Source organism: Lissotriton vulgaris, chromosome 11, assembly GCF_964263255.1.
Source record: "Lissotriton vulgaris chromosome 11, aLisVul1.2, whole genome shotgun sequence".
Classification (NCBI taxonomy): Eukaryota; Metazoa; Chordata; class Amphibia; order Caudata; family Salamandridae; genus Lissotriton; species Lissotriton vulgaris.
The window spans coordinates 649,148,770-649,176,412 of NC_141699.1; the positions used below are offsets into that span (position 1 = coordinate 649,148,770).

General features: G+C 48.7%; 1 protein-coding gene across 1 annotated transcript; it reads right to left on the minus strand.

Moving 5' to 3' along the window:
• Positions 1-8,406: 8,406 nt before the first annotated feature.
• LOC147683283 (uncharacterized) lies at positions 8,407-27,351 on the minus strand. The gene is made up of 2 exons (XM_086942512.1): positions 26,859-27,351; positions 8,407-9,249 (listed from the first exon to the last, which is right to left on the minus strand). The coding sequence occupies exons 1-2, from the start codon at positions 27,349-27,351 to the stop codon at positions 8,474-8,476; spliced, it is 1,269 nt and encodes a 422-aa protein (XP_086798638.1). The 3' UTR covers positions 8,407-8,473.
• Between the last annotated feature and the right edge of the window lie 292 nt (positions 27,352-27,643).

Below are 27,643 nucleotides of genomic sequence, written 5' to 3' on the forward strand. Positions count from 1 at the left end.
GACGTTGCAGAATGGATGAAGCTTAGCCGTCTCAAACTGAACTCAGACAAGATGGGAGTCCACATCCAGGGACACTCCCCCTCTGCCTGGGATGGCTCCTGGTGGCCTCCTGCACTGGGCACCGCCCCCAAGCCCACGGACCATGCACGCAACCTGTGCGTCAACATGGACTCCTCCCTCACGATGACTAACAAGTCAACGCCGTCATGTCATCCTGTTTCAACACCCTGCACATGCTCAAAAATATCTTCCGGTACATGGTCACCCAGGCCCTTGTCAACAGCCGACTGGACTACGGGAACACCCTCCACGCTGGAACCACAGCCAAACTCCTGACAAAACTCAAGCCCATACCGAACGCTTGTGCACGACTCATCTTGGACATCCCCCGTCACAGCCGCATCTCTGCCCATCTGTGAGACCTTTACTGCCTACCCGTCAGCAAGAGGATCAGGTTCAGACTCCTCACCCACGCACACAAGTCTCTCCACCACATGTTCCCCAAATACCTCAAAAGCCGTCTCACATTCTACACACCCACACACCAGCTCCGATCTGCCAGCCTGGCCTTTGCCACCGTCCTACAAAATTGCAGAGCCACCGCCGGAGGAAGATGCTCCTCCTACCTGGCAGCCAAGACATTGAACTCCCTCCCCACCCACCGACGGCTGACACAGGACCTTCTCTCCTTCAGGAAACAACTCAAGACCTGGCTCTTGGAGCAGTAGTGGCTCCCCCTCCTCCCAGCGCCTTGAGACCCTAATGGGTGAGTAGCGCACTCTACAAATTTTTTTGATTGACGTTCACCCACTCCTCCTCAGATACAGGCTGATACAATACGGTATTCCATTTGTGTAAGCCTTTGTCTGTCCCCCTGCCCGTCTCCTCCTGCACCGCCTACTAAAGGTAGGAAATTAAGTACATCATTGAGGGAAAGACAAGGAGCAACTGCAGGGCCTGTAGTGTTGGTGGTTCTGAGGGTTGATCGTGTATAGGCCGCTGTAGGCAAAAGCAGGAATAGTGAAAAAGGGGAGAGGGCGTATGGATATAGCCTAAGTCATTGTCTGTCATGTAGTGCCCTTCAGGAAATAAGTCCCGCATCTGCGCAATGCTAACCTCATGGAGAGACCCTGTGTAACGGACAGTGCTGCGTCACATGGCAGGGGGAGTGCAGGTGCATATGAAATTACTTTATTCTGCTTAGCAATCACGTGACACACTGCTATAGTGGTGTGTATTGTCTTCATACCTGTTTTTTGTGTATGACTGTTCACATGTGTGAGTACACTCAATAGTGGGGTAGGACATGCATCCCTGTCTACTACGTCTACAGGAGGCGGAAAGGCATGTGGTAATACCCAGTTGTATGCATACTGTGTTTGGCCACAAAGGTAGTAGACATACAAATGTATGGAACTTGAAACCACCCTTCTCACATGGCAATGTCAGTGCTTGCTCCATTGGCAGTACCTACTGTGAGTACATGTTGTTTTTGTGTGTAGACATCATAGCTGCCCTGGCATTGTCAGTGAACCATGGTGCCAACTCATTGTGTGCCAATGTGAAGCAGGTGTATAGTCGTCTGTAGGCAATGTCAATGTCTGGAACCAACATGCTTCCACAACCATGTAAACCGCTACAAAATGTGCTTGTCATCCCACTGCCTGTGGGCCACTGTTTGATTGGTCATGCATGGTGTTACAAGTAGACATGGCATGTGAAAAGTGTCACTATTTGGTAGCACCATGGAAATGGGCACGAGCAAAAACCATTCCATGGTAGTCATGTCAGTGAAGAATGCTACCTGGAAGTGGAGTGCTTGTTGTGTGTGAGCAATGTCCAATTTGCTTCACGTGCTGTACCATGAGCACGTCACACAATAATGGTACCCCTGTATTCCCAAATCCTACTAAGTGTATGTACAGATAATCTGGGATGAGGAACATTTTGCTAAGTCCCCTCAATGTAGATAAATGAATACCTACAGCCAATGACGTCATGTGAGATCCTGGCCCACTGCTGTTGCAACTCAGGAAACATACAGTGTAATTTCCATCAATGATGTTGAGTGTGGATACACATCCTCAACATCTTTGCATGGCACTCTATCACATTTAGCATGTGCTATCAAGTCCCAAATACATTGCTAGACCATCCCTCCTTGTCGCACATGATCCAAACTTGTAAACCCCTAGCCACCAGGTACAGCATTGAGGATTACTTAACAAGCAACGTCTTTGCAATGTGCATCTCACGTCGCCTTGTGTATGGTGTTGCATACAGAATCATGGAAGCTAATGCGTAGAATATTCAGCTTGTGGAAGGACTGGTCTCTAGCCAGTTGTGTGACCGTAATTAAGTGTGTCATGTCATTGTTGCTGTGTCCACCATATGAAGTTTACCTGTCTACATTTCACCAATGCTGACATACATGTACAAACGTGGCAGCCCTGCTCTGCAGTTCATTGGCTGTGTACCCAATGCTCTGATGGTGTGCATGAGTTGTATGTTCCTTAAGAAGTGGCCCGGACTGTGTGTAGACAGGTGCCAAGGTGATGGCCCGAGCTGTGCATAATGCCAACTCCAAGGTGTTGCCTGCATTGTGGATCAGTGTGGTGATGGCGGTGGTCAGCCTAATGTCATAGATGTGATATGGCACCTGGTGCGTGGTATCTGTGCCGATGTGGAATGCTGTCTGAGCGCTGACCTCCGCACCTAATCCCGCATAGTAATCCTAGGATTGATGCCTCCTGACTCCACAACCATAGCCACAGGAGTGGGGGGCGGCCTGTCGCAGAGGGGCACCGAGACTTGCCCAGAGAGGAGCGAGTGGCAGCCGCACGAACTGCGTGATGGAGTGGGGGTACCAGCTGCCACCAACATTCATATGGTGCTGGGGCAAAGTCTTGGTTATGGCTGTGCCCAGCTGTGACGCCGCTAATATAGGAGTACGGACCTTTGGCTTTGCTCCCGGCTGCCTGGGGAGCGCTGGCACCCTCACATGACAGTCATGTGTCAGTGTGATGCGGCCGACAGCAGGAATGGCGCCTTGATAGCGAAAATTGGAGCACACACACCCGAGGCTATGTGTGCAGCCACTCTGGCCTCTGTAAATAGAGGTGGGACCTGATGTGGATCACAGCTCTGCAAATGCTGACTGTGGAGCCTTGATCGCACGGCGTTTGCACAGCCCCAGCAAGGAGGGCAACGAGAGAGGACGGGGCTCCGAGAGACACCCTCCCGCACTGACAGTGACTTGACCCCCGGCACGGCAGAGATACGGGCAGGGCCTGAGGTGACTGGTGCGGCTGGCCACGAGCTGAGGATGCGCTGGTGAAGGGAGTGGCAGGCGGTTGCCCTAAAGAGCGGAGGAAGCCCACTGCGGACTACACCGCTCGGCCCTCCATGTGATATGCCCCGCGAACGTTGCAGAGGCTCCCCCGGTGACTACAGTGGGGCGCATCTGAAGCCTGCTACTGACGGCCCCTGCCCTGAAACTGCAGATCATGATTGTGGAGGCTGAGCAGGTGGGGTTTGGACTTATTGTAGGGCAAAGCGAGCTGGGCTGTAGACTTGCGGCTGGGTGGGATCCCCCCCTGCCCAATGTAACTGAGTAAAAGCTGTGCAGGTTGGAAGTTGACGGACCCTTGAGAAGCTGCAGACCCTACCCCCACCTCTAGCAATATTGGAGCGGTGTGAACGCACGGTGGATTGAGGGAGGGATAGGCTGGTGATGGCACTGGACTGCCCTGTTGAGTGGTGCGTTGACTGAGCGCAAATTGCTAACTGGCGCAAAGGATGCTGCAGAGCCAGCGACGGCCACGGATAGAGGTGCGGGAAGTTCCTTGAGGAAGTTAGACCTCCCAGTGGTGGCGGGCTGCTGCAATCTGCACTGCAGAGAGGTTGTGTGCACACCCGGAACTGGCCACTGAGCGAGGGAGTACCAGTGGTAGAGCTGCGGAGCGGGCCCCACAGCTGTGGATGCAAGCGTAGGGGCCAGTGCAGAGTGACCTTGCTCGTGAGGAGGCCGGGATGGCTCAATAAGATGCACGGGAGGTGCAGCTTAACAGGACTGCGCAGTGGGTGTGAGCAGACGGGGGCGCTGGATCGGAGTACATCTCCAGCTGCATCCATGGCCCAGCTCCGAGGTTGGAAGGAGGGGGACTCACCGCCGTCCGACGCAGAATCCCTACCGGTGGAAGACTGGATTTAACCGGCATTGCTGCTGAATGCCGGTATCCTGCAGCAATTTTTCAAGATCCTGGTGGCCATCACGGACACACGCACTGCTCCTCAGCAGGACATTGCACAAGTTGCGACTGTATTAGACCTACTGCGTGCAGACCAATCAAAAATCGCAGACCCAGTAAAACCGTCGGAAGCTACACTTCAGGAGGTTGGCACAGCGCAGACGGCGCCATCTGCATCAATGGAAGGGCTCTTGGACCGTCTCTCAGTAGTGGAGCTGAGGATGCACTGGTTACCACACACAATAATCAAATGACATGACTAGTAAGTTTGTGGATTTAGGCATCATTCCCGCCAAGAGGGACATACGTCACATTGGAAGGCAGCGGCTGGCCCCAGCTTTGTTAGGTGGAAGGCAGTGATACTCTAATGGGCGGGGAGTGAGAGCTCCATCAGAATGCAGCTGGCGCATAGCTCCCATTGAGAAAAAGTGCCTGAAGCTTCACATGCATGGGAGGCCCTGGTGGCGGGACTCTGGATAATAGACAGGGAGGAGGATAGCAGTTCTGAGTCCTCAGTGGGGGTGGGACATGCATGAGTAGCTCCATTCGGATAGAGAGGGACTAGCACAGTGAGAGGCTCCCGCAACATAGGAGGTTATAGAGAACAAGACTATAGAGCGTACGCTGACTCATTGGTACATGACACACATCAGTTGTGATTTTGCAACACATAGATTTTACACTACTGCACCAGCGGCCGGGGTGGGGGGATGGGAGTTGATGGTCAATGTGCATGCCCAACGATGGGGCGTTGTTTAAGAATCATGAACCAGTATTCATGCTCGATTTTGGTTCATTGATGGGCTGGGCATGATAGCATCCAAACTGAGGGGGGTTAATATGCTTTATTACTTATTGCATACTTGTCCAGTCTTAACTTGGAAAGTGGATTGCCTGAATTCATTAAGGCCCCTTCGTTTTGTTTAGTATGTATTTAAGAATAATAAAAAGTCTTATTATAAAAATATTTTAAACATAAGATATGTGATATTGCTACATTTATCATGTCGGCTGAGCACTCATGTCATTTAGTTTTGAGTCCAGGACAGGTAGGAGCACACAGTACAGGTAGTGGATGGTGTTGCACATGCTGGAGTTGATGTCGTCGTTCAACCTAACAAGGCCCCAATGGTCCATGCATGTAACGGGTAGCTGACTGGTGATTTGTTTCAGACCATGACCATGAGAAGCATGCGTTGTGTTCTGCAGCAGGATTGCTGAATGCTGGCGCACAGTAGGTCAAGTGTGTGTTGTGTGTAGTCATGCCACCTTTATAGCTAAGGTAAATTAGAGTGCAGTAGGTGGATCACTGTCTGTGGCAGATGGGAAAAGAGCCACACATGCAACTCCTCTGCACACTAAAATGATGTTGGATGGAGTCACAGCAGTGAGCCTTAATCACATGCTAACATGCACTACAGCCTTCTGCTTAAACACAGGGGCAACTTGATATACAACATGACATCCATCCCAACACACAAATCCATGCTCATCAACAACACATCCAGCACAACCAATGACTAATTCCGCTTTCCCTTGTATGTCACAGGGGACCAAGGATATGCACTGGGAGCATGGATGATGACACCAGTACGTCACCCCACCACCCCTGGCCAGAGACAGTACAATGCGGCACAGATACGCACAAGGTCCATTGTAGAGCGGACATTTGGTGTCTTGAAGTCCAGGTTCCGGTGCGTGGATATCACAGGTGGCAGCCTGCTGTACAGTCCCGAATTGGTGAACAAAATTATCATGGCATGTTGTGTGTTGCACAACATATGCGTCCGTACCAAAGCACCATGGATCCAAGTGCCAGAACCACCTGATGAAGATGAAGAAGAAGAGGCTGGTGCTGTACACCCCACAACAAATGCTGCTGGACTTGCACGGAGGAACCGCATCATCAACAATTATTTTGCTTGAGTCAGTCACGTGTTGTCTGTGAAATAAAATTGTCAAAAAAATAACATCTTTATGTGTTACTGTCTGCCATGGGCACTGTACCCATCAAACTGTTACGTGTCCCAATGAGTGGTCAGATGAGCCCATTATCAATGGAGGGAGGGAATGTGTACGCAATACAGTTATGCCCTGCACTGTGTTAAATGTATGAAACTCTACTTGTCAAGGTACTATGTAGGCTACACTATGTCAAATGGTTGTGTCACATGGTGCAAATACTAGCAAACTAGGGTGCTGTTTGTGATGAGGATGACATTCCTATTCTGACTCCATTTCCCAAATCCATGTATAATGGATTGGGTATGTTGTGTGAATCACACTAATAAGGAGTGTGTGAAATGGTGTGCATGATGTCAATAGTCATTGCAACATCCCAATACACAATGGTGCCAATCATAAAGACACTTGTCCAAACCATGTCCGTCGTAGCAGCAGTAAACTGACCCTTAAGATGTGTACAATGTTCCTGATTACCAGCCAGTTTTTTTTCCCATGGAAGCACGCACAAGATGTGCCGTATAAATTACCAGGGCCCGTATAAGATACATATCCTGAATATTACCAAGCTCATTGTTGACGTATTATGTCAAGTACATATCTGCACAGATGGCTATACTGTCAATGAGGTTCCTGAACATATGCCTCAAAGATGCATATGTGGAATGGGATTAGAGCAGCAAATAGGGCATGTAATGGCCCGAAATGTTGCTATGGGCAGTGAAAAGTGGCGCCATATGGACAGGTCAAAGGGCCTATAATTTAGATCACTTTAAAAGTAATGGGACAAATTTGAGTAACAAGTTGATGTTGCGTATAATGTGGGTACAACATTAGTACGTCTGTCACAAGACATCAGCCTGGAAACAACTACCACCTACAGATCCACAAGGCCAAACATCACTATGCTGAGCAGATACTTTGCAGAACGGATGGACCATAACCATCACCAAGACATGCATAACAGCAACATCCTAAATATTTTACATGGCTGGGTGAAGACACCTCCTACAGCTGGACAGACAAGTATATGTGGATACACACTGACCGCTGGGTCATTCATAGATACCAGTTAGACACATCTGTCATTGCATTTCAACCACTACGTGACATCGTAACATCTACATCTGACATTGCACATGCAGGTGCACACACCGCGAAGTTTACAGAAAGTGATGGGCCTATGTCACGTGTCCACCATGGGGGAGTAGCACATGTAAGACGAGGCTATCATCACTCATGGACCACTTGTGGACTAATGCCAACATGACGAGGCATGTGTGGTGGCTAAGTGTACAAATAGTACAGACGTGCTTGGGGCTGCCCGGAGCTACCTTCCTACTTGTGCCTACACATGTAGGATGCAGAGCTGCTGCCCATGTTGGTAAGTTGTGGCCCAACTACACACCTGCTACAGCCCTTCCCCAAATCTGATGTTGATGAAAGGCATGCTCATTGCACCTCAGGGCCAGAGACTCATGATTCACATACTACACACATAACAGTGTGAGGGCAGGGAACACTCAGTGTATGCAGTAGTGGAACTAATATTTATTCAGACTGTGTGTACCCTTTCTAATGTATGATGCCAATATGGAGGTCAACCAGTGGTATGTATTAGTGCATGGCCTACTAGACATGAGGACAGTAGTGCTTGCCTTGCTGCATCCAAATATGGACCAGGGGGGCTTCTCCTATCACATTTCGCAAATTAATGCTCACTGGCATGTCCCAATTGATGACCTTACCTGATGGTCCATTTACATTGTGACAATGTCATAGCATTGCATTGGTGCAATGGTGGCACCACATGTTTACACATATCTACATTATTCTACACCATCTCTGGATCAGTATCAACATGTACACTGCTCGTATTGACATTGTCGTACATTCCTAAGGTATCAGTCTCCGGACCCTAAAAAGCAAGTTATTACCTTTGCAACATTTGACCAATACACATATGAAAGGTAAAATAATAATTTATTTACAGTATATACACGTGGTGAGCATATAGGGCTAGTGCAGAGGGTGCCCATTGGATGGCCAGACAGAGACTATAGATGTTATCAGGTCCAAGGGAAGAGGCATAGTTCGCTCCACAGGCTGGTTGAAGTGGCAAGGAATGGGTTCATATGGCAGTCCATAGGGGGTCCAAGGATGTTCCGGGGGACAGTGAAAGTGAGTGTAAGAAGTTCATGGGTGGCACGATTCGGAGTGCAGCAAAACAAAAGAAACTGGGGCATTGGTACAGAGGGATACTACCGCTTCCTCCTCAGCACAATTTCGCAGTCATCCTCATCTCCATCATCATCGGTGTCATGTGCCTCACAGGTGTCAGTGGGTGTTGTGGCAGCAGCCATGTGAGGCACTGACACTCCTGGTGTTGGAGCTGAGGATGTGGAGGCTGCTGCAGCATCCATCTGCACCAAACCCTGTGGCAGCAAGGAGGCGACAAGAAGGTGCAGGGCGGTGTAAATCCCAGTAACCTGGTGCATGTGTTCAGCCCTGGCAGCCAGATGTTGGGCCTGCATCCGCTCCATGCTCTCCAGGATCATCCTGATGTTGTCAAGTTCCTTGACGACATTGCTGGAACCATCCTGAGCAGACAAAGCATGTTGCCTCTGGACCATGACTCCAGCAATGTCAGCCATGGACTGGTGGAGAGCATGGAATGGGCCCTGGGTGTCAGTAAGACACCCACGTAGGCCTGCGAGTTCGGCTGCCATGAGCTGGAAGCCCACCTCCACCCTATCCCCCAACCGTTCCTGGAGCTCTATGATCCGCTGTTGGAATGCACGTGCCGTTGGATCTGGCCCCAGGGAAGTGGCTGGGGTGGTGGTGGATGCCTGCTGCTCGTTGGTGTGAGCAGGGGGTGGGCTCTGCCGAGGGCTACTGGGTTGCCCTGCACCGGAGGCTGGGGAGGCAATGTCATTGAGTAGGAGTTGCAGGTCATCGATGTCGATTGTAGCGTAGACATCCGGGTCATCAGTGAGTGCCTGTCCAGGTTGCTCTTCAGGAGGTGCTGTCTCGCCCTCTGCAATGTGACATGGGAGATGAATTACATCACTGTTTGTCACAAACAATCATGCATTTGAACATTACACCTTGATACAGCCTGACATTGTCTGATCATACTTGTTTAGAGGAAAGGACCTGTGTTTGACAAATGGGGAATTATTTGAGGAGATTTCACGTGAGAAGTAGTAGTGGTACATGGTCATCTCACAGTGCCCTATCTTCTATGGGACATACCAAAATGGCTCTGCCTTAGCACTAGGAAATAGCCTAATGAGTATGTAGTGTATCTTGACACAATGCTTGATTATTTGGACTGTGATGCAACACAATACTGTGACTGACATCACCTCCCCCTTAGTGGGTGGCTCATCTTAGTTCTGCTTTTGGTTCATGCTGTATGGCATTTGGATGAAAGATACCTATCTGGACGCACCAGCCACATCCTTAGTGTGGACTGAGTAATGGAAGGCTGATACATGTCCTGGTGTAATAATGACTTACTGCAAAACTACCACCCATTCTAAAATCTGTATTCCAATAGGGGAGTAGCTATGTGTCCAGCTAGCCACAATGACCATGCCATGGTTGCCTGCATTACGTTATGGCATACTACATGTCTCCTATGGCCCACAGTGTCCGACAATAAGGTGCAGTATTCCAATACCTGTTGGCTCCCTGCATGTCTGCAGGGATGCCACAGTAATTGTGCAGAACGCCACAGCCAGCATGGATGTGATGCGTATTACGTGTTGTGCAGCCTGGGCCCTAAAATGACAGTATGTGTGAGAGCCATCTATGCCGTAAATGTGTGGCATTGCTGGAGTGTTTTTGCAAGTGCAAGTCAGCCATGTGCAGGTGCAAGTGGTAGTATGTGCAGGGTTAGACATATGCAGGTGGGGGAGTAGTATTGTCGGGTGACTCTATGCAAATGAACATCACTCGGAGTCATAGCCCTCCACGTACCAGTCCTTACTATTGTGCAGATTGCTAAACAAGAGTTGGATTCACACAGTAGCAAAACAGACTGAAGCAGCACAAGCAGCAAGTTAACCAAGCATTAAACAACACTGCGTACCCAAAGCCAGGAAACACAGTCCCACACATCACCCTATGTCCACATGACAGAGTGTGCTGAGAACACCCCACGGCATCCATGCAGAACATGGCCAGGGATTTCCTCCAGAGGCAAGCACAATGATCTGCCACACCCAACGCAAGCAACCTCCAAACGGCCCATGTCACACACCACAAGCCCAAACACAGGCCCCACAGCCAACACAGACACTGATGGAGAGTAGGCACAGAAGACCACAGATAATGACCAGCCAGGCCAAAGGGATAACCACCCTACAACAAATTTGCATATAGCCAGGTCCTGAGCTGGGATGGTGCAGAGAGATAAATAACGGTGATGGATCAAGCCCTGATCCTTGGACTGGGTAAGAGTGGTCTGCTTAATTCAGACACTCTGTTCATCACTACCCCCTTTTCTGAATCGTTTTTGGCCACTATAGGTGTGGCAGGGTATACTCAGACATGAGTCCCTTTCTCACTGCACCATCAAGATTCAAGCAAGCCGGGCCGAAGACGGCTGAAATGCCAGAAACCGGTCCCTGGTAGCTTGTCTCCTTTCTGGTGAAGAATTGGCTTGGTAGTTTAGTCTGCCCTGTTCCCATGATGCACTGGGCCAGGGACAGACTGATTTGCATATAGCCAGGTTCTGAGCTGGGATGGTGCAGTGAGATAAATAACAGTGATGGATCAAGCCCTGATCCTTAGACTGGGTAAGAGTGGTCTGCTTAATTCAGACACTCTGTTCATCACTACCCCCTTTTCTGAATCGTTTTTGGCCACTATAGGTGTGGCAGGGTATACTCAGACATGAGTCCCTTTCTCACTGCACCATCAGGATTCAAGCTAGCCTGGCCGAAGACGGCTGAAATGCCAGAAACCGGTCCCTGGTAGCTTGTCTCCTTTCTGGTGAAGAATTGGCTTGGTAGTTTAGTCTGCCCTGTTCCCATGATGCACTGGGCCAGGGACAGACTGATTTGCATATAGCCAGGTTCTGAGCTGGGATGGTGCAGTGAGATAAATAACGGTGATGGATCAAGCCCTGATCCTTGGACTGGGTAAGAGTGGTCTGCTTAATTCAGACACTCTGTTCATCACTACCCCCTTTTCTGAATCGTTTTTGGCCACTATAGGTGTGGCAGGGTATACTCAGACATGAGTCCCTTTCTCACTGCACCATCAGGATTCAAGCAAGCCGGGCCGAAGACGGCTGAAATGCCAGAAACCAGTCCCTGGTAGCTTGTCTCCTTTCTGGTGAAGAATTGGCTTGGTAGTTTAGTCTGCCCTGTTCCCATGATGCACTGGGCCAGGGACAGACTGATTTGCATATAGCCAGGTTCTGAGCTGGGATGGTGCAGTGAGATAAATAACGGTGATGGATCAAGCCCTGATCCTTGGACTGGGTAAGAGTGGTCTGCTTAATTCAGACACTCTGTTCATCACTACCCCCTTTTCTGAATCACCCTACAACAAAGGCACAGCATGAAGGAGGCACACCTCCAGAGTGTGCACAAACGCAAAACTGAGCACCTGCACATATACATCAGTAAGAGGTACACAACAGAACAATATTAGAACCATATACTGTGACAATGTGCAAAGGAATAACAATACCTGCCCCAGGAGGATTTAACTCAAGGTCCATCTGGACAACTGGGGGCTCACATGCTCAACCCACAAACCGCCAAAGGGCCATCCGGCCACACACAGAGCTTGCAGGGAGGACAGAGCCCGACCATAGTTGAAGCCAAACACCACGTAATCCTAAACACACCCCGGATTCTAATTTGGACACACCCCGTGTTGGACAGCACTCCTGGTAAAATGACCACATGACTGGCATGGAACCAGAGGGGCCAAGGGCTACCAAACCCAGGTCCAAACTCACCCATAGTAGGATGACAGGCCAACGCAAGGAGGTCCAGACACACCACAGCCACCCCACAAGCAGAGCAGACACCCCGAGACAGATGTGAAACAACAAGGGATCTCCGCCAAGCCGCAGCAAGCAGGGCCGGACTGGGAACCAAAACCCGCCCCGGCAAAGTGCTCGGCTGTCCCCCCTGGGGAGGTTGGGTGTGCAACAGAGCTCCTTGCCGGGTCCGGTTTTCGTCCGACTTCGTTACAGGGACGAGCTTGCAGCTATGCTGCATAAACGGCCCTGGGGATAAAAGGGACCCCAGGGGCCCAAAACCGGCCCCTACCCTTGCGGCGCACCGGGGGATTGCCCAGTGCCCACAACGGTCAGTCCAGGCCTGGCAGCAAGGCCCCACTGCCAAACACAATGTAGGGAGTCAGACCCACCCCGACCAAACTCGATGCCTCCCCACATAGGAGGCTCAAGCCAGTCCAACCTGCAGCAGGATCCACAAATCATGTGCAATTGGTGGGAACGCACACATGTGGCATTACACACCACCATGACACAGTGTGACCGGAACATCAACATCCTCAGGAGGTACAAAGGCAGTAAGAGCCCAGAGCAAACGAAGCAACCATGGGATATACATAAGGCATAGGCTGCAATCACACACTAGACCTGTGCCAGCCTGCGCCACCAGAGGCCCAAGCCATGTACATTCGCACACGGATATCAATGAAAGCACCATGTGACCCCACAACCGCCCTGCATGAAGCATCACGCATGCTGAAAGCAAGTGCAGGGATAGGACGCAGCATTGGTCCAAGAATGAGTGGCTGGTATCATTCTAAATTACATCAGCCAATGGAATGACGCGTAGCAACGCCAGTACACTACCTCCTGTGCATTTGTGCCACCCCCGGTGGCAGCCCTTAGTGACGGTACACCTCTCTTCATGAGGCAAGACCTTGGGGATATTCCTCAGCATTGGGCATCCTTTGCACCACATATGCTGCACATGGATTGCGCTACAGCAGCCGCACAAAATGTAAAGCTGATGCTGACTTTCAGGGGTGCAAGGAACTTGTAAATCGCCACCATGATGTATGGTTTGTGGTGTTCGGATCTCTCCTATTGTGTGTTGCCTTTCTACGTCTGCATGATGTTATGTCATCTTTCTACGCTATGCATGACATGTGGAGGCAAAACAAAGACTTTGACCAGTAACGTCTATTTAAATGCATTTGGAAGTGAATCATTGAACGTCCTTCCATACTTTTCTACAGAACCATGATGAAACAGCATTGTAGCCTTAATTGTAAATATTTTTCCTGTAGGAAATCTGTGCATGATCACGTTCCCTGACCCCTATCTCTTGTGTAGATTTTATTTTATGTTAAGATTAATCTTGTAATTTGTATTTACACCTATTAATCAAAAAAAGAAAAAAAGATTTGGTGGGATTAAAAATATAGTCAAAACTTTTCCTATATTTTCTGGTATTTATTTATATTTTTACCTTGAAATCCATGATGTTATTCATTTAGGAATCATAAATAATTATTATTTCGCTTAGCGACATTTAGCGAGTATATTTTCGTCGCAAATACAAAAAACGGGTCGCATTTAGATCGGTTTTGTATATGACTACCATAGCGACGTTTAATGACACGATTTTCGTCGCTAACGCCTATAATTTTGTTGCTAAGTCGGAATTTTTAGCAGCAAACACAGGAAGCGGTGTATTACTGCTTCCTGTCACATGGGTGTGGTTTTTACTTTTACTTTCTCTTTTCTGCAATTGCTGGTGCATAGGCTGAGTGGAGGAGGTGTATGGTGGTTGCTGTGTTGGAAGTTGGTTTTAAAGAGTGGTGCTGCGTGCTCTGTCCTGTCTGAAGTGTCTGTTTGTACTTTTTGTTGTATATTATACAGTTTGTGTGTCTACTGTCCTCTGGTTTGTCTGCAGTGTCTGTTAGTTGTGTTTGTTGTATTGTACACAGTTTGTGTGTCTAGTGTCCTCTGTTTTGTAGAGTTTATTTAGGGGTTAGTTAGTATATTTTTATAGAGAGTTTGTTAAGTGGGTTATTATTTATTAGTTTTAAGTGGGTTACGGGGGTCAGGGAGATGCCTGCTGTTGGGAGGTCGGGGAGGATGAGTGAGGAGGCATTGGGGGGGTTTTTATGGCTGATAACATTTTATCTGCCAAATATGTTGGAGGCGGGGGGCGTATCCTGCAGGGGTATTCTGTGGGGGCACGGAATGTGCGCTGGGAGCGTGTGAGGCTCCAAATGGAGCACTATTTTAAGATAGCACGCTCTGTGCACCAGTGGAAGCACCGCTGGCAGGACATGACTGCGCGGGAGGCCGACCTCCTGGATTACACTGGAGTGATGCCAGGCATACAGGGTGGTAAGTCCAAAAGCCATTGTTTCACTGTAATGTTCAAATGTAATGTAAGTGAGTTACGTGTGTGACATGTGTGTAAGGCATGTACATGCTGACTCGTTACTGTGATACTGTGACAAGGTGTTGATGAATGTCATTTCCCTATGGGCCATATGTATCAAGGCAAAAATAGTTTGCTAACGCAGACATTAGCTGATCTGCGGCGTCAGCGAACCCTTTTTCGGTAAATGGAATTTATGTGAAATTATTTGTGCAAAGTTAGGAATTGCAAAATTTTCCTTTCCTTATTTAGCGATAGCATTTGAGGAATAGCTAATTTAGCAATTCCTTACATGCAATGTATCAGGGCAAATAACATTCCAAATTGCCATTTAGGATTCACAAATTACCACCTACTTCTAGTTGGTGGTAAGTAGCGCTATTTTTGAAATGTGCTCTTTTTTTTTACATCAAAGGCAGCCATGTGACGCTCATACATGCCCTTAGGGCATGTATGTGCGCCATATGTGCCAATGTCATTTTCACGGGTGCTGCAGGGTGTTCTTGTGACACCCCTGCACCATTGGAAACATTCTCAATTTGCAATTAGCAAATTGGTAATTGCAAACTTTCCCATTAATTCCTATGGGCCTCCTGGCACATAGAAATGAATGGGAAGTTTGAGATTAGCAATTTGCTAATCGCAATGTAGGAATGTTGCTGGATCGCTAACAATAAGCGATTGCCTACATACTTACCATCTTGCGATTTCAAATTAGCGAATCCTTAAAAATCGCTATTTAGTAATCGCAAAAGGGAATGTTGATACATCTGTCCCTATGTGATTTGCACATGATTTGCTTCAGTTAAGATTAATTTGGACTCCCACTTCCCGGCACATTTTAGCAGATTTACATGCCTCTTGGGGTTATTTGGCGGCGCAGTTGCATTACTTATGTGACTAAGCGGCAACGCAAAAGTAGCGCCATGGTGCAGGGTATGTACAATATCACAATTCTGGGAGAATCGTCACTTTCTAAAGTTATGCACCTTTAGGGTGCGTTCTGCCGCAGGGGAGGGCATTCATACACAGGAACACCTCTGTAAAGTGACAGAGTGAAATATTTCAGGTTTCAGTCATTCACTTTCATGGCAATGCTGCGTCTTAACTCTGGGCCTGCCTGAAGCAGGCATGAGGATTGACGCAGCATTGACAAGATTGGGCCAACAAGAGCATTGCTGGAGCTGCGCCCCACATGCTTCACAACTCCTGCAATGCACTGCATTTACAGCACAGATGCCTGATGTATAAGTGCAATTTTAGCAGCATGGTGCGCAGCATGGGACATGCAGCTCACCATGTGAGTTGGGCCATGGTGCACATTTACTCTTGCCTCCATGCTGATTTGGTGGGATGCACCATTACCTGTAATACTGTCCCTTGGTGTGCTACAGTACAGTAGGTGTGTGAGTAGTCAATGCTAATGTCCCTATTTGTATGGCTCCATGATTTGACAGTTGGAGTGAGTAGTCACGTTCTCATTGAGGTATGAACACATATTTGCAGTATGCAGACCAGATGTGGGACAGAGTTTTTCTGTGTGTCACTTGCAGTCACATTACTATGTGATGGTGAATGACCACATGCCAGTAATGGTGCCAAGGCACAGAGGATGTTAGCATTTATGAGCCCATCACGGCTGTAGTCAGTCAAAGAGATGTGAGCAGCGACTGTGTGCCGGATGATGTGTGTGTGTCCAGTATGTGTAACTGTACATATCTGAGCAGTGTCAGTGTGTGTGTGACCTATGTGCAGTACAGTACACAGTGTGACAGATGCTCAAATCCATGAGCAACAGGACTGTATCTACACGGCCCCTGTACATGGGTCATGTGTAGATATATCCTTGCCAGGTGATTATGCAATGTGTGAGTTTGACAGCTCCAGACTGTTTTACATCCCAAAGGACTGTGTATCAGCCTCTTACTAAATGCATAGTTACCATCATATGCAGTACAACGTACACATGATGCCTGTGTGGACATGGTGCTTATAAATGGCATAACCCAACTGTTATGTGCATGTATGAATGTGGTTATGTTATGTTTGGCCACCACTGCATTAGCAAGCCCATGTGTGCATGCCAATCAAAGTGCACAGAGTCATTAGTACAATGTGTGAATCCCCTACAAAGTGATGTAGCATTTTCTATGACTGAAAAGTTGTTCCTCATGTTTATGTAACGTCTCTGGATGCCATGCAATGACACATATTTTATTTGGTTCACTAACAGATGGTCGGCGACCCATCACGCAGGGTGACGTGGATCGTTACAAGGACCCAAAAGCCACTGGTGAGTAATTGTAATGTAAATTGCCATGTGTGATGTAATGGATGTCATTGAGTAATGCAACACACGGTAGTTTTGCAATGCTGGTGTGTTCCGCATGTCACTGGGCCACAAGGTGCTGAGTATTGTTATGTTATTATTCAGACAATATGTATAAGAGTGTGGTTAGACGCATATCTATCTAAGTTGTGACTTTGTCCATGAAGGGACAATGCAACTGCTCTGATTACCTGTGCATGACATCCAGCACAGATTATAGCTAAATAGACAATGATCCAGGGATCATGCAGGCATTACACTACAGGATTTTCACACATGGCTACATATTATCAAGACCAGCCAGAAGATGTATCCACGCTTCATCTGCAGTACACTGCCACTGAAGCGGACATTGAGGTTTACTTATATGCCCTGGGACATACCCATATCATGCCCGGTTAAGGTCATGTCATGTGTAAGGTATGATTAGATCACATATCATCCACACAAGGTTTGAAGGTCCTTTTGAATATCTCCTGAGGCGGAAGCCGGGAGTAGGCGAATTACTGCTCATTTATTTTAAAATTGTAAAACTTGGTGTGTTTTTAGCCTTTACCTTTAACTGTGCATACCTCCCTGCCAGCGCGCAGCGGACCCTCGCTAAGGGAACAAGCACCACGCGACATTACCGGCGAGTTTGCTGGCCACGCCCCCTTCTCAGGCCACGCCCCCTGCCCGCCCTATTTAAGGAACGCTGATCACTAGCGTCCTTAGACAGAATATCTCCTGAGGCGGAAGCCGGGAGTAGGCGAATTACTGCTCATTTATTTTAAAATTGTAAAACTTGGTGTGTTTTTAGCCTTTACCTTTAACTGTGCATACCTCCCTGCCAGCGCGCAGTGGACCCTCGCTAAGGGAACAAGCACCACGCCGACATTACCGGCGAGTTTGCTGGCCACGCCCCCTTCTCAGGCCACGCCCCTAGCGTTGTTCCCTGACCATACAAAAATGTGTAACCCTAGGAAGCGCAGCGGGCGCGCCGTTTGCGCGCCGAAGGCGCACCTAAGGCAAGCCCGTCTGCGCCCGTCCGCGACGGGCCGGGACCAGGGGCCACAACCCCTACATCTCCCGTTACGCAAACCTGGCACTATACCTCCGATGAACTTCGAACAATCAATTCTCAGGTAAACTTGTCTTGTGCTCATAAATACGGCCCACTCGAGCTACCTTCCCAATGCAATGACTGCAAGACTCACCTCAAGCCTAAACCCCCCACATCAAACCAACAACTCTTTAGACTGTTCCTATTGAATTGCAGGTCTCTTCCTAGACACTGCACAGAGCTCTCTCTGTTAATTGAAGAGGAAAAACCGGACGCTCTCTTTCTAACGGAGACATGGCTTACTCCTCACTCTGACCCCGAATTGGTTCAAATCCTGGGGAAGGAATATCAAATTGTAAGACTGGACCGGGAACAGGATAGAGGGGGTGGACTAGCCATCATTTTTAAAGACTGTTTCACCTGTCGCTGCACCCCTAACCCCTTTCCGGAATGTGAAAGCATGTCCTTTACCTTGGAATTCTCCCCCAATTTAAGTTTCTCCGGAACACTTATATACCGCCCACCAGGCACTCCCAAACAGTTCTACGAAACGTTGCCACCGCTAGTCGCCGATTTGGCCCTATCACCTTCCAACTTCACGCTATTGGGTGATCTCAATATACACTTTGACGACCCCAATAACTCCATCGCTAACAAATTAAGCAGGGACCTATCTGCTCTGCAGTTGCTCCAGCTGGTCTCATCTCCTACACATACGAAAGGCCACTTGCTGGATCCAGTTTTCAGCAACTGTCCACATTTGAAGGCCTGCCCTTCTATAGCACTTCCTTGGACAGACCATGCCTTAGTCCCGTTGCTCTGGACAACAGAGAAACCTACACTCCCAACACCTACTGTCCAAGAAACCCGAAATTGGTCTAAAATACCGCTGGCCCAGTGGACCCAGGAACTACAAAAATCTATTCCCTCAATCGGCCAGACCCCCTCACAGGCCAATGAAATATTCAATGAATGGATCCAGAGTTCCCTAAACGCCACGCTCCCCTTGAAGAAAATAGTTTTCAAAAGATCTAGAATCTCAGCTCCCTGGTATTCCATCGAACTAAGGGAGAAAAAGCGTTTCTGTAAGAGACTGGAACGCAAATGGCGACTAGGATACGCGGAAACAGATAAAACTATTTACAGAGACGCCATCAGGCTATACAAAAAAGACATAAAAAGTGCGCAATCGTCATACTACTCTAACCAGATCGCAGAGGCCAGCTCCAGCTCGAAAGAGATATACAAAATAGTCAAAAGCCTTACCACCCTCCCTACCCCTCCGTCTATAACGGAGAATCCACAGCTCCGCTGTGAAGACCTGGCTAATTTCTTCTCTCAGAAAATCAACCTTATCTACTCATCCTTCCCATCTACAGGACAGACTGTTCTGACTAAAGCACTCCCTGGTCCCCCTCATAACCACTCACCCTATCACCCTCCGGTGTTGGAGGAATTCCCCCAGTTGCAGGCAGATCACCTCACCTCCCTCATGCACCAAGTGAAGTCGGGCTCCCCCAGAGACCCAGCACCCCCATATGTTCTAGTCTCGGCTATTCAAACCATCCTTCCCACACTGCTTGGAGTACTCAATACCTCGATCGCTACCAGCATAGTACCAACAGCGTGGAAGCAGGCTATGGTGAGGGCCCTGGTTAAAAAACCTAACCTTGACACCAAAAACTTCAACAATTTCCGCCCGATCTCCCTGCTGCCTCGGGCAGCCAAAATCCTGGAGAAACACATAAACAGTATAGTAACAACTTTTCTCGAACAATACCAACTGCTCGATCCATCCCAGACTGGCTTTCGCCCCAAGCATGGGACCGAGACGGCACTGCTGGCAGTCACGGAGGAGTCCAGGAGAATCGTAGATCGGGGAGGATCGGTGGCAATCATCCTCCTCGATCTGAGCGCCGCATTCGATACCGTTAACCACGGTATCCTCTTGCAGCGTCTCCTGGACATCGGAATATCTGACAGAGCTCTGGAGTGGCTCAAATCCTACCTGAGTGATAGATCCTTCCAGGTGTACGAGGGCAATGTCACCTCCTCCAGCAAGCCTCTGGGGTGCGGAGTCCCGCAGGGATCATCCCTAAGCCCGACGTTATTTAACGTCTACATGAGGCCACTGGCTGAGATCGTCCGCCCGTTTGGTATTAAGATCGTTACCTACGCGGACGACACCCAGCTGGTGGTCTCCTTGGCACAGGCAGGCGGTCTCTCGGCGAATGTAGATCTCGCAGGTTGCCTGGAGACGGTCAAAAGCTGGATGACCAAGTCTTGTCTCAAACTTAATGGAGACAAGACAGAGCTCATGCTCCTGGGTCACACTTTACCATCTACCATAGACACTCTCTGTCCCCCCAGCTTAGGTCCGGCTCCAGCTCCCAAAGACGCTATTAAGAGCCTTGGTGTCTGGCTCGACAGGTCCCTGTCCTTTGACCAACAGGCAACAAAACTTTCTGCCACTTGCTTCGGCATCCTGAGAGTCATCAGGAAGATCTTGCCTCTACTCCCCTTTGAAGCAAAAAAAACCATAGTCCTGGGCCTGATCCAATCGCGGCTGGACTATGGAAACGCATTGTATCTCGGAGCTCCTGACTTCACTTTACGCAAACTACAATTAATACAGAATTGCGCAGCCAGAACACTTTTACAAATCCCCCGCAGATCCTCAGTAAAACCAGGACTAAGGATACTGCACTGGCTCCCCGTAAAGGAAAGAGTAGATTTCAAATCACTCTGCATCGCACACCAGACTTTCTGGTCTCGAGGCCCGGCTATCAATCTCCCTCTCATCACACCCTACCTACCCACTAGACAGCTGCGTTCCACCTCTGCTAATCTAGCCATTGTGCCGCAAATAAAGAAATGAAGGTCCGGAGGCCGTTCCTTCTCCTACAATGTGGCAAAAAAGTGGAAAGCCTTGCCTCAGCATCTCAGATCAAACTCTGACATTCTCTCCTTCCGCAAACAGCTGAAAACGCTACTGTTTACTACATAATCAATGGAGCTGAATCTGCCTTCCTTCCAACTTAAACCTCAGCAATATTCTTAGCGCTTGGACGCCTCAGGGCAGCTACCCGCGCTTTAGAAATCCGAATTCATTCATTCATTCATTTTGCAGTGTAAATCAGATGAAACTGTGCCATCGAAGTTCAAGGCAATGTTGCACCACATATTGGGAACAGGCAAGTTTACCAACTTTCACAGGAGAGTTTGTGTTAATAGATGGATAATGGGTGAGGGGGCAGTTCATTAAACCGCCAAGGGGCAAGAGAAGTTACCTAGCGTAGCCATGTTGAGAGGGACTGACACAAGACTGGGTCATGAATGTTTTATACCAGGATCTAAGTGGTCTATTTTGCCCATTCCAGTTCTTCTCCTTTATGAGGTCTTTAGGTCCTGGGTTAGACAGGGTGTCATGCATGCAACTCTGATTCTTAAACTTCCTTTTCTGCCACATGATGAGCCGGTGGTGTATTTTCTATGTAGGTGTGGAAGGGGTTATAGGCGACAGGTCGTAAGTCAGTGTGGCTGGCAGATTCTGCAGGGTCTGCTGTTTGACACAAATTTTTAAATGTAGTCATAAAATCAGAGGATTGCTTTTATCGGTGTGGCTGATGGGCAGGCCCTGTAGCAAAGGGCTCCTTGCTTCAATAGGATGGCATTTGGAGTTATTCCATATTTTACACATGAACCCGTGGCAGGTGAAAATTACCTGGCTGACGGGCTTTGTCTAGGACAGGGCATGTTGTTTTGTTAGTCGTAGGTGTAAGATCACATGTTTGCAAGGGGGACAGGAGCACAGTTCCTGCTGCCACCTTTCATGTGACCAAGATACCTCAGGGCTGCCAAATGAAATGAGGTATGCTTTACTGCTGTTTCGTTTGAGTTTGTTGATGCTCTTCTAGTTACTCATGTTAAACATGCTGTTTGTACAACAGAGACGTGTGTCAGTGTAGTTTGTCCCACATGTACTCAGTTACTGGGTATTGTCAGCATACAATACGCTTAGATGAGCCGTACAATTTCCCGACGTTGCCCAGCAGGCTCAAGTATAGATTGTACAGCATTGGACTTAGGATAGATCCTTTCCCCATGACCAGGACAGCTATGTGATTTCTCAGGTGCATATTGTCAAGGCCTTTATGGCGTGTTTTGCAGCTGTTTCCTGCCTATGTACGCAGCAATATTTTGGAGATCTTTCTTCATATTCTTGACACCTGTTGTTGGTAGGGGTGTCCCGGTCTTCTTCCCATGCATGTAGGCTGAGCTTACATTGAGTTTCCATTGACATATTCATACAGCCACACTGGCAAACAAGTAAAAGAGTGGCTGTCTTGTCAGTGACTACATGACCTGTACACATTTTCAGATAGACACACATGTCTGCACATGTGCATCGTACAGCAGTAGCAGCAGTGTGTCACAGGGTCAGATGAGGGAGGTGCTGCCCATGGAGGGGTGGTGCCACACTACTAATGTTAATTGGACTACTTGCACACTCTCAGGATGCACAAAGGTGACATGTTATCACTGTCTCATTTGGCGTCTAATTTGTCAGTACATCACACCTGCCATGTACTGTCATGTCACGTTCCAGGGCCTGTATTGTGGAAAGTAGGGCTTCTCAATTATGTGGTCAGGTCACTTTGAGACGTTACAGGATGTGACATGTGTGTTGCCTCCCATGTGGTATGTGATTTGTGCCAAATAATATGATGATAGGCAAATTAACCAGTGTCATTGGTTTGGGATTGACATTTCCTATTTTTTTCACACAACATGAATGCAGAGGAGACACATGCCTTCAATGTGGCTAAGGAACGGTGGGTTCACATCCGCAGGGTTAAGAAGGGGTACAGGTCCTTGGCAGGGAAATACGCGGCTGCTCGGAAGGATGGGACTTGGCACGCGATGCCAGAGGCTGTGGGACACAGAGACAAGTCAAAGAAATCCAAGGCTGGTGGCAAGGCTGGCGGAGTTAAGAAATCTAAGACAGTGGTCTCACCTGTTATTCCCATCTCAACCACTGCAGCAATTCCGAGTACCAGCAGCCAGGGGCCAGCTCAAGCTGCACCCAGCCAGGGAGCAACCCAGTACACAACAGCCCAGGATCTGGGGGCACCCACCACAACGCCGCCAATGGCTGAGACCCATAAAGAGATACTAATTGAGCTGGCCAGGAACAACAACTTGCTCCTCGATGTGCGGAATGAACTGATAACCCTGAACCGGCGGGTGAATGACATTGCTGTTAAACTTGGAATACCGTAAATCTGGACTTCTTCTGCCCCACACCCCTCTTCTGCCTTCCCTCTTTGTTCTTAGTTATTTGGTTGTATATAGTTGTATAATAGGATTTAGATGTAGAATAGTTTTAGATTAGGTATAGTTAGTTTAGTGTAGTGAGATATTGTTAGGTTAAGATAGTGTTGGGGCTAAGTTTATTTTCTCTTTGGGTGGGGGGTTTATGTCCTTTTGTAGTTTGTGTAGTAGGGTTTAGTTAGTATTACATGTGTAGTTTAGTTTATTATGTGTGTAGGGATTTTAGATATAGTGTTAGTTTTAGTGTTTAGTGTAGTTTAGTTTCTGTATGTGTGACTTTGGATGCAACCTGTTACTGGGATGCATGTATAGTGTTCAGTACACCTTAGGTGTGGTATCTGTTGACTTGCATGGTTCACAGATTACATTGGATTTATTGTGTATGGGCAAAATCTGGGGGTATATTACCAAGGGCATTCTCGCCGCATTAGGTGGACTTTTTCCCGCTCATGCGGCAATAATTTTGTCGCCCTATTACCAAGCTGTCGCTAACACCAGTTAGCAACAGCTTGTAGGCAATAGCAGGCATTTAGGGGCCCACTTTGCATGTCTGCGATAATTATCGCTAATGACATGCAAAGTGGGCGTGCCAAGATGTTAGCGACTGAAAACAGTTGCTAGCATCTTTGACTCCTATTAATTACTTTTGGAAATATTTGCGCTAAGCGCAAATATCTCCAAAAGCTAACGCCTGCTAAAATCAGTTCTTAGCGATGTTATCCAATGGAAGGTGGATAACATGGCTAAGAGCATTGTCACAAAAATGCATGTATTTCGCTGATTTTTCTGCCATATTCATGCATTTCACAGGATTTTTACCGCTTTTGAGATGAACCTTAATAATATCATGGTATCTCAGCGGTAAACACTCCTCGGTGCTCAGCGATAATTATCGCTATTGCTTGGTAATATACCCCCAGCTACTTAGCGTTCTGCTATATTGCACTGAATGGCAAGACAGTCCACAGTTTTGCTAAGTTGCTGGCGTACTTGTGCATTTGGTTGCAATATGAACAAATATGTGCCCACATGTGCCTGTCACTTTGCCAGCACACCATAATGCAACAAGGTCCCTTGAGTGTGCTGCCCGTTATAGTGTGTACGGCCGAGAAGATGTTTCATACTGCTAGTGTGTGGTGGAGGTTGCCAAACAGGTAGATGTTCTATGTAAGTTCACATGCATCTTGTTTAGAAGGGGTCAGAGACCAAGCAGAGCAGCAGGTGAGGAGAATGCAGGCACCTTGTCACAGGAGCTTCATAGGGATGGGGCTTGGGAAAGTAATGGATGCTAATATATGTTTGGCTCTGGACCCCAGAATCCTACAGATGTCCAAGATTGCTCTGCTGCGCGTGTTGGTACATAGCCATTCAGATCCAGCTCAGTGTGTTCATGCACATGCAGCTGCTGCTGCTGGACAATGTCCCATCTCATACTTAAATGCCCCATACAGGACTATGCTGGAGCTGGCGAGTAGGGTGCAGGGGCATGCAGGTGCTGCACGCATGGTACATGCACATACCTGTGCCAAGGGGGACAGATGTTTGTTGGTGCTGTGTAGGTAGTTATGACTTTACATTTTGACTGCACCGACGGTGTTACCACCCACACAGATATGGAGCATCCAGGCACAAGACTTCATGGTGCAAGGGCATGATCGTGCTGTGCGTTACGGGTATATATGTACTGGGGGCAGGGGGTAACTTGGCACAATATGTGCTCACACCCTGAGGGACCACAGGCAATTGTGCTAAATAATATTTTCACACTGGGAGGGCTCAGGGGCAGTTATGCAGCACGGGGCTCAGACACACAGGTCTCCCAGGCAGTTTAGCTACGCCACCCTCTGGTTCCTCACAGCACCCTCTGGTTCACACCTGCCACTATTTTGTTCTTCACACTACCCTCTGGTTCACCACTGCCACCCTCAAGCTCACCACCCACACAGATGTATTCCTCAACACTGCCAGACATCTCCACTTCCAGATCCACAACAACCCCAACGCCACCCTCAGAGGTACACTCATCTCCAGCCCCCCCCCCAGCCACATTGTCAATTGAGCAAATCCCTCGCCTACCTCGCCTGCAACCATGCACTCACCTCCACAGACTACATCCTCCTCGTGGAGCGGACATTCCAGCTCAGGAAGAAGAACAACACCAACTCCAGAAGCCTGTCGGCCACACTAGCCAACCTCAGCCTCAGCCAACTCGTCACACCACCCACCCACCCACACTTCCACCCACGCCGCTGGTCACACATTGGACACCACCTTCTACACAGGCACCCACGTTACTTTAGTAAACAACACCTGTTTCCACAGGACTGTACCGTGCTGCATCCATTCCCCCTTCAATGTACAGTCCACAGACCACCGCACACAACGGGTAACTCACCACTGCTGGAGGAGAGTGACTGTAGACCAGCTAATCACCACCCTTACCCACAGGCCACACAACAACTCCACCAACTCCAACGCTGCAGGCCGCCACCTCAGGCAGTGTATGTAGAACTGTGACAACACACTTGTGCCACTCAAGGAACCCTGTTAAACCCACACCAGCAGGCCAGCTGCCACGTTCACCAATGTGCTGGTGTGTATCCTGAGTTGGATGCCGGAAACAAGAATGGTTATTGGTCACCATATACACTCCAGACAACCACGCAGACCACAAGGATGCCATACACATACATCTCCACCTCTTGTGATTGGCCAAGGGTTGCTCCTTCTAAACCTAACTGGATGACAACACACACGGGAGCAAGGGTCTCTTCTGCATCATAAGGGAACTCTCCGGCTCAAGCTCCAACACCAACAACATGACTCCCTGAGTAGAACTGTGCAACTCACTAGCCATCTTCTTCTACTGCTAGCTCGCTGATATCCATGACAGCTTCAACACGACACCCACCCAAACTATGCCAGGGCCCACCTCCCCTGTGTACACCAGCAGCGCATGCCACCTGACCTCCCGGTCCAATGTCAATGGCTACAAGATACACAAGGTTATGTCCTCCATCCACTCACGCTCCCTGTCACACCTATTCCCACACCACATTTGTAACATGGCAGATGCTGCTATCTGAGCTGACTACATTACAGCAATATTTCCATGGAGCTTGGAACACAACTTATTCTACACCCTCCTCAACTAGCCGAAGCCAGGCCACATGGACCTGAGGTGCTTCCAGCATTTCTCTCTGCTCCTGTTTCCAGGGCCGATCACTGGGAATTGTTCTACATGCAACTGGCCCACCACCTGGTAGACAACAACATCCAGTACCCATCCCAGGCCTGCATCATTCAAGTCCACAGCACCCTGCCAGTACTCATGTCTGCCACTGACGACATTATGTGCCAACTGTGCAACAGCAAAACATCTGCCCTCATCCTCCTGGTGATGTGTCCCTATGCCAGCATGACCCGGGCTCTCCAGGACTTGCTCTACAGTACATGAGGGTATGCACTGTCAAGACTTGCATGGTACATGAATGCGACTGTGCCCATCCACCCACTTCCACCTGTTCCTGTTTGACACTCACCCTGGTGTTGTTGTGTGACTTCCAGTACAGCAGAATCCTGGCCTGTGGCTCCGATGACAGTCTCCTCACTGATGACGTTCGCTACCAGCTCCTCCAACTCATCCAGCTCCTCCTGTGGAGCTGGTCCACCGCCTCCCGTCGCACTTGCTGCCCTTAGGTTTGCTCCCAGTTTCTTTTTTGTTTTGCTTTTTGTATCGTGCCACCGCTTCTTACACTCGTCCACTGTCCTCTTGTGCTCCCCCACGGCATTGACCTTGGTCATTATGTCCTGCCATCTGTCCCTTTTCCTCGCCATGGTGACGGTGGAACTCACGAAGAGTTCCTGCTGGTGTCTCGTCACCTCCTCAACCAGTACCTGGTTCTCATCTGGAGTGAACTTTGGGTTCCTCTTCCTCTTGCCCCTTCCCTGGGTCTCAGCCTGGCCTTCCTGGGTGTTGTTTGTGCCCTCTGCACTAGTCCCTGGCTGCTTACCATCATTTTGAATATTCTCCATGTTTAGCAACGATTTTCGGTTTTGCAGGCATTTTTTCATCCCGCTAACGCGTTATATGGTAGCCTTGGGCCTATTGGTTTAGCGATAATCATCGCTGATAGGCCCAACGTGATTTTTTTCACGTTAGCGTGCGACGGCTTAGCGTGGTCAATCTAGTTTTACCGCACGCTTTTATCGCATTTCTGGGGAAATATCGCCGCCTTACGGAGTATTGGTAATACCTCGCTACGGCGGCGATATTTCCAGGCGATGCTTGGCGATAAAATTTGTCGCAATAAATATTGTTAGCAAC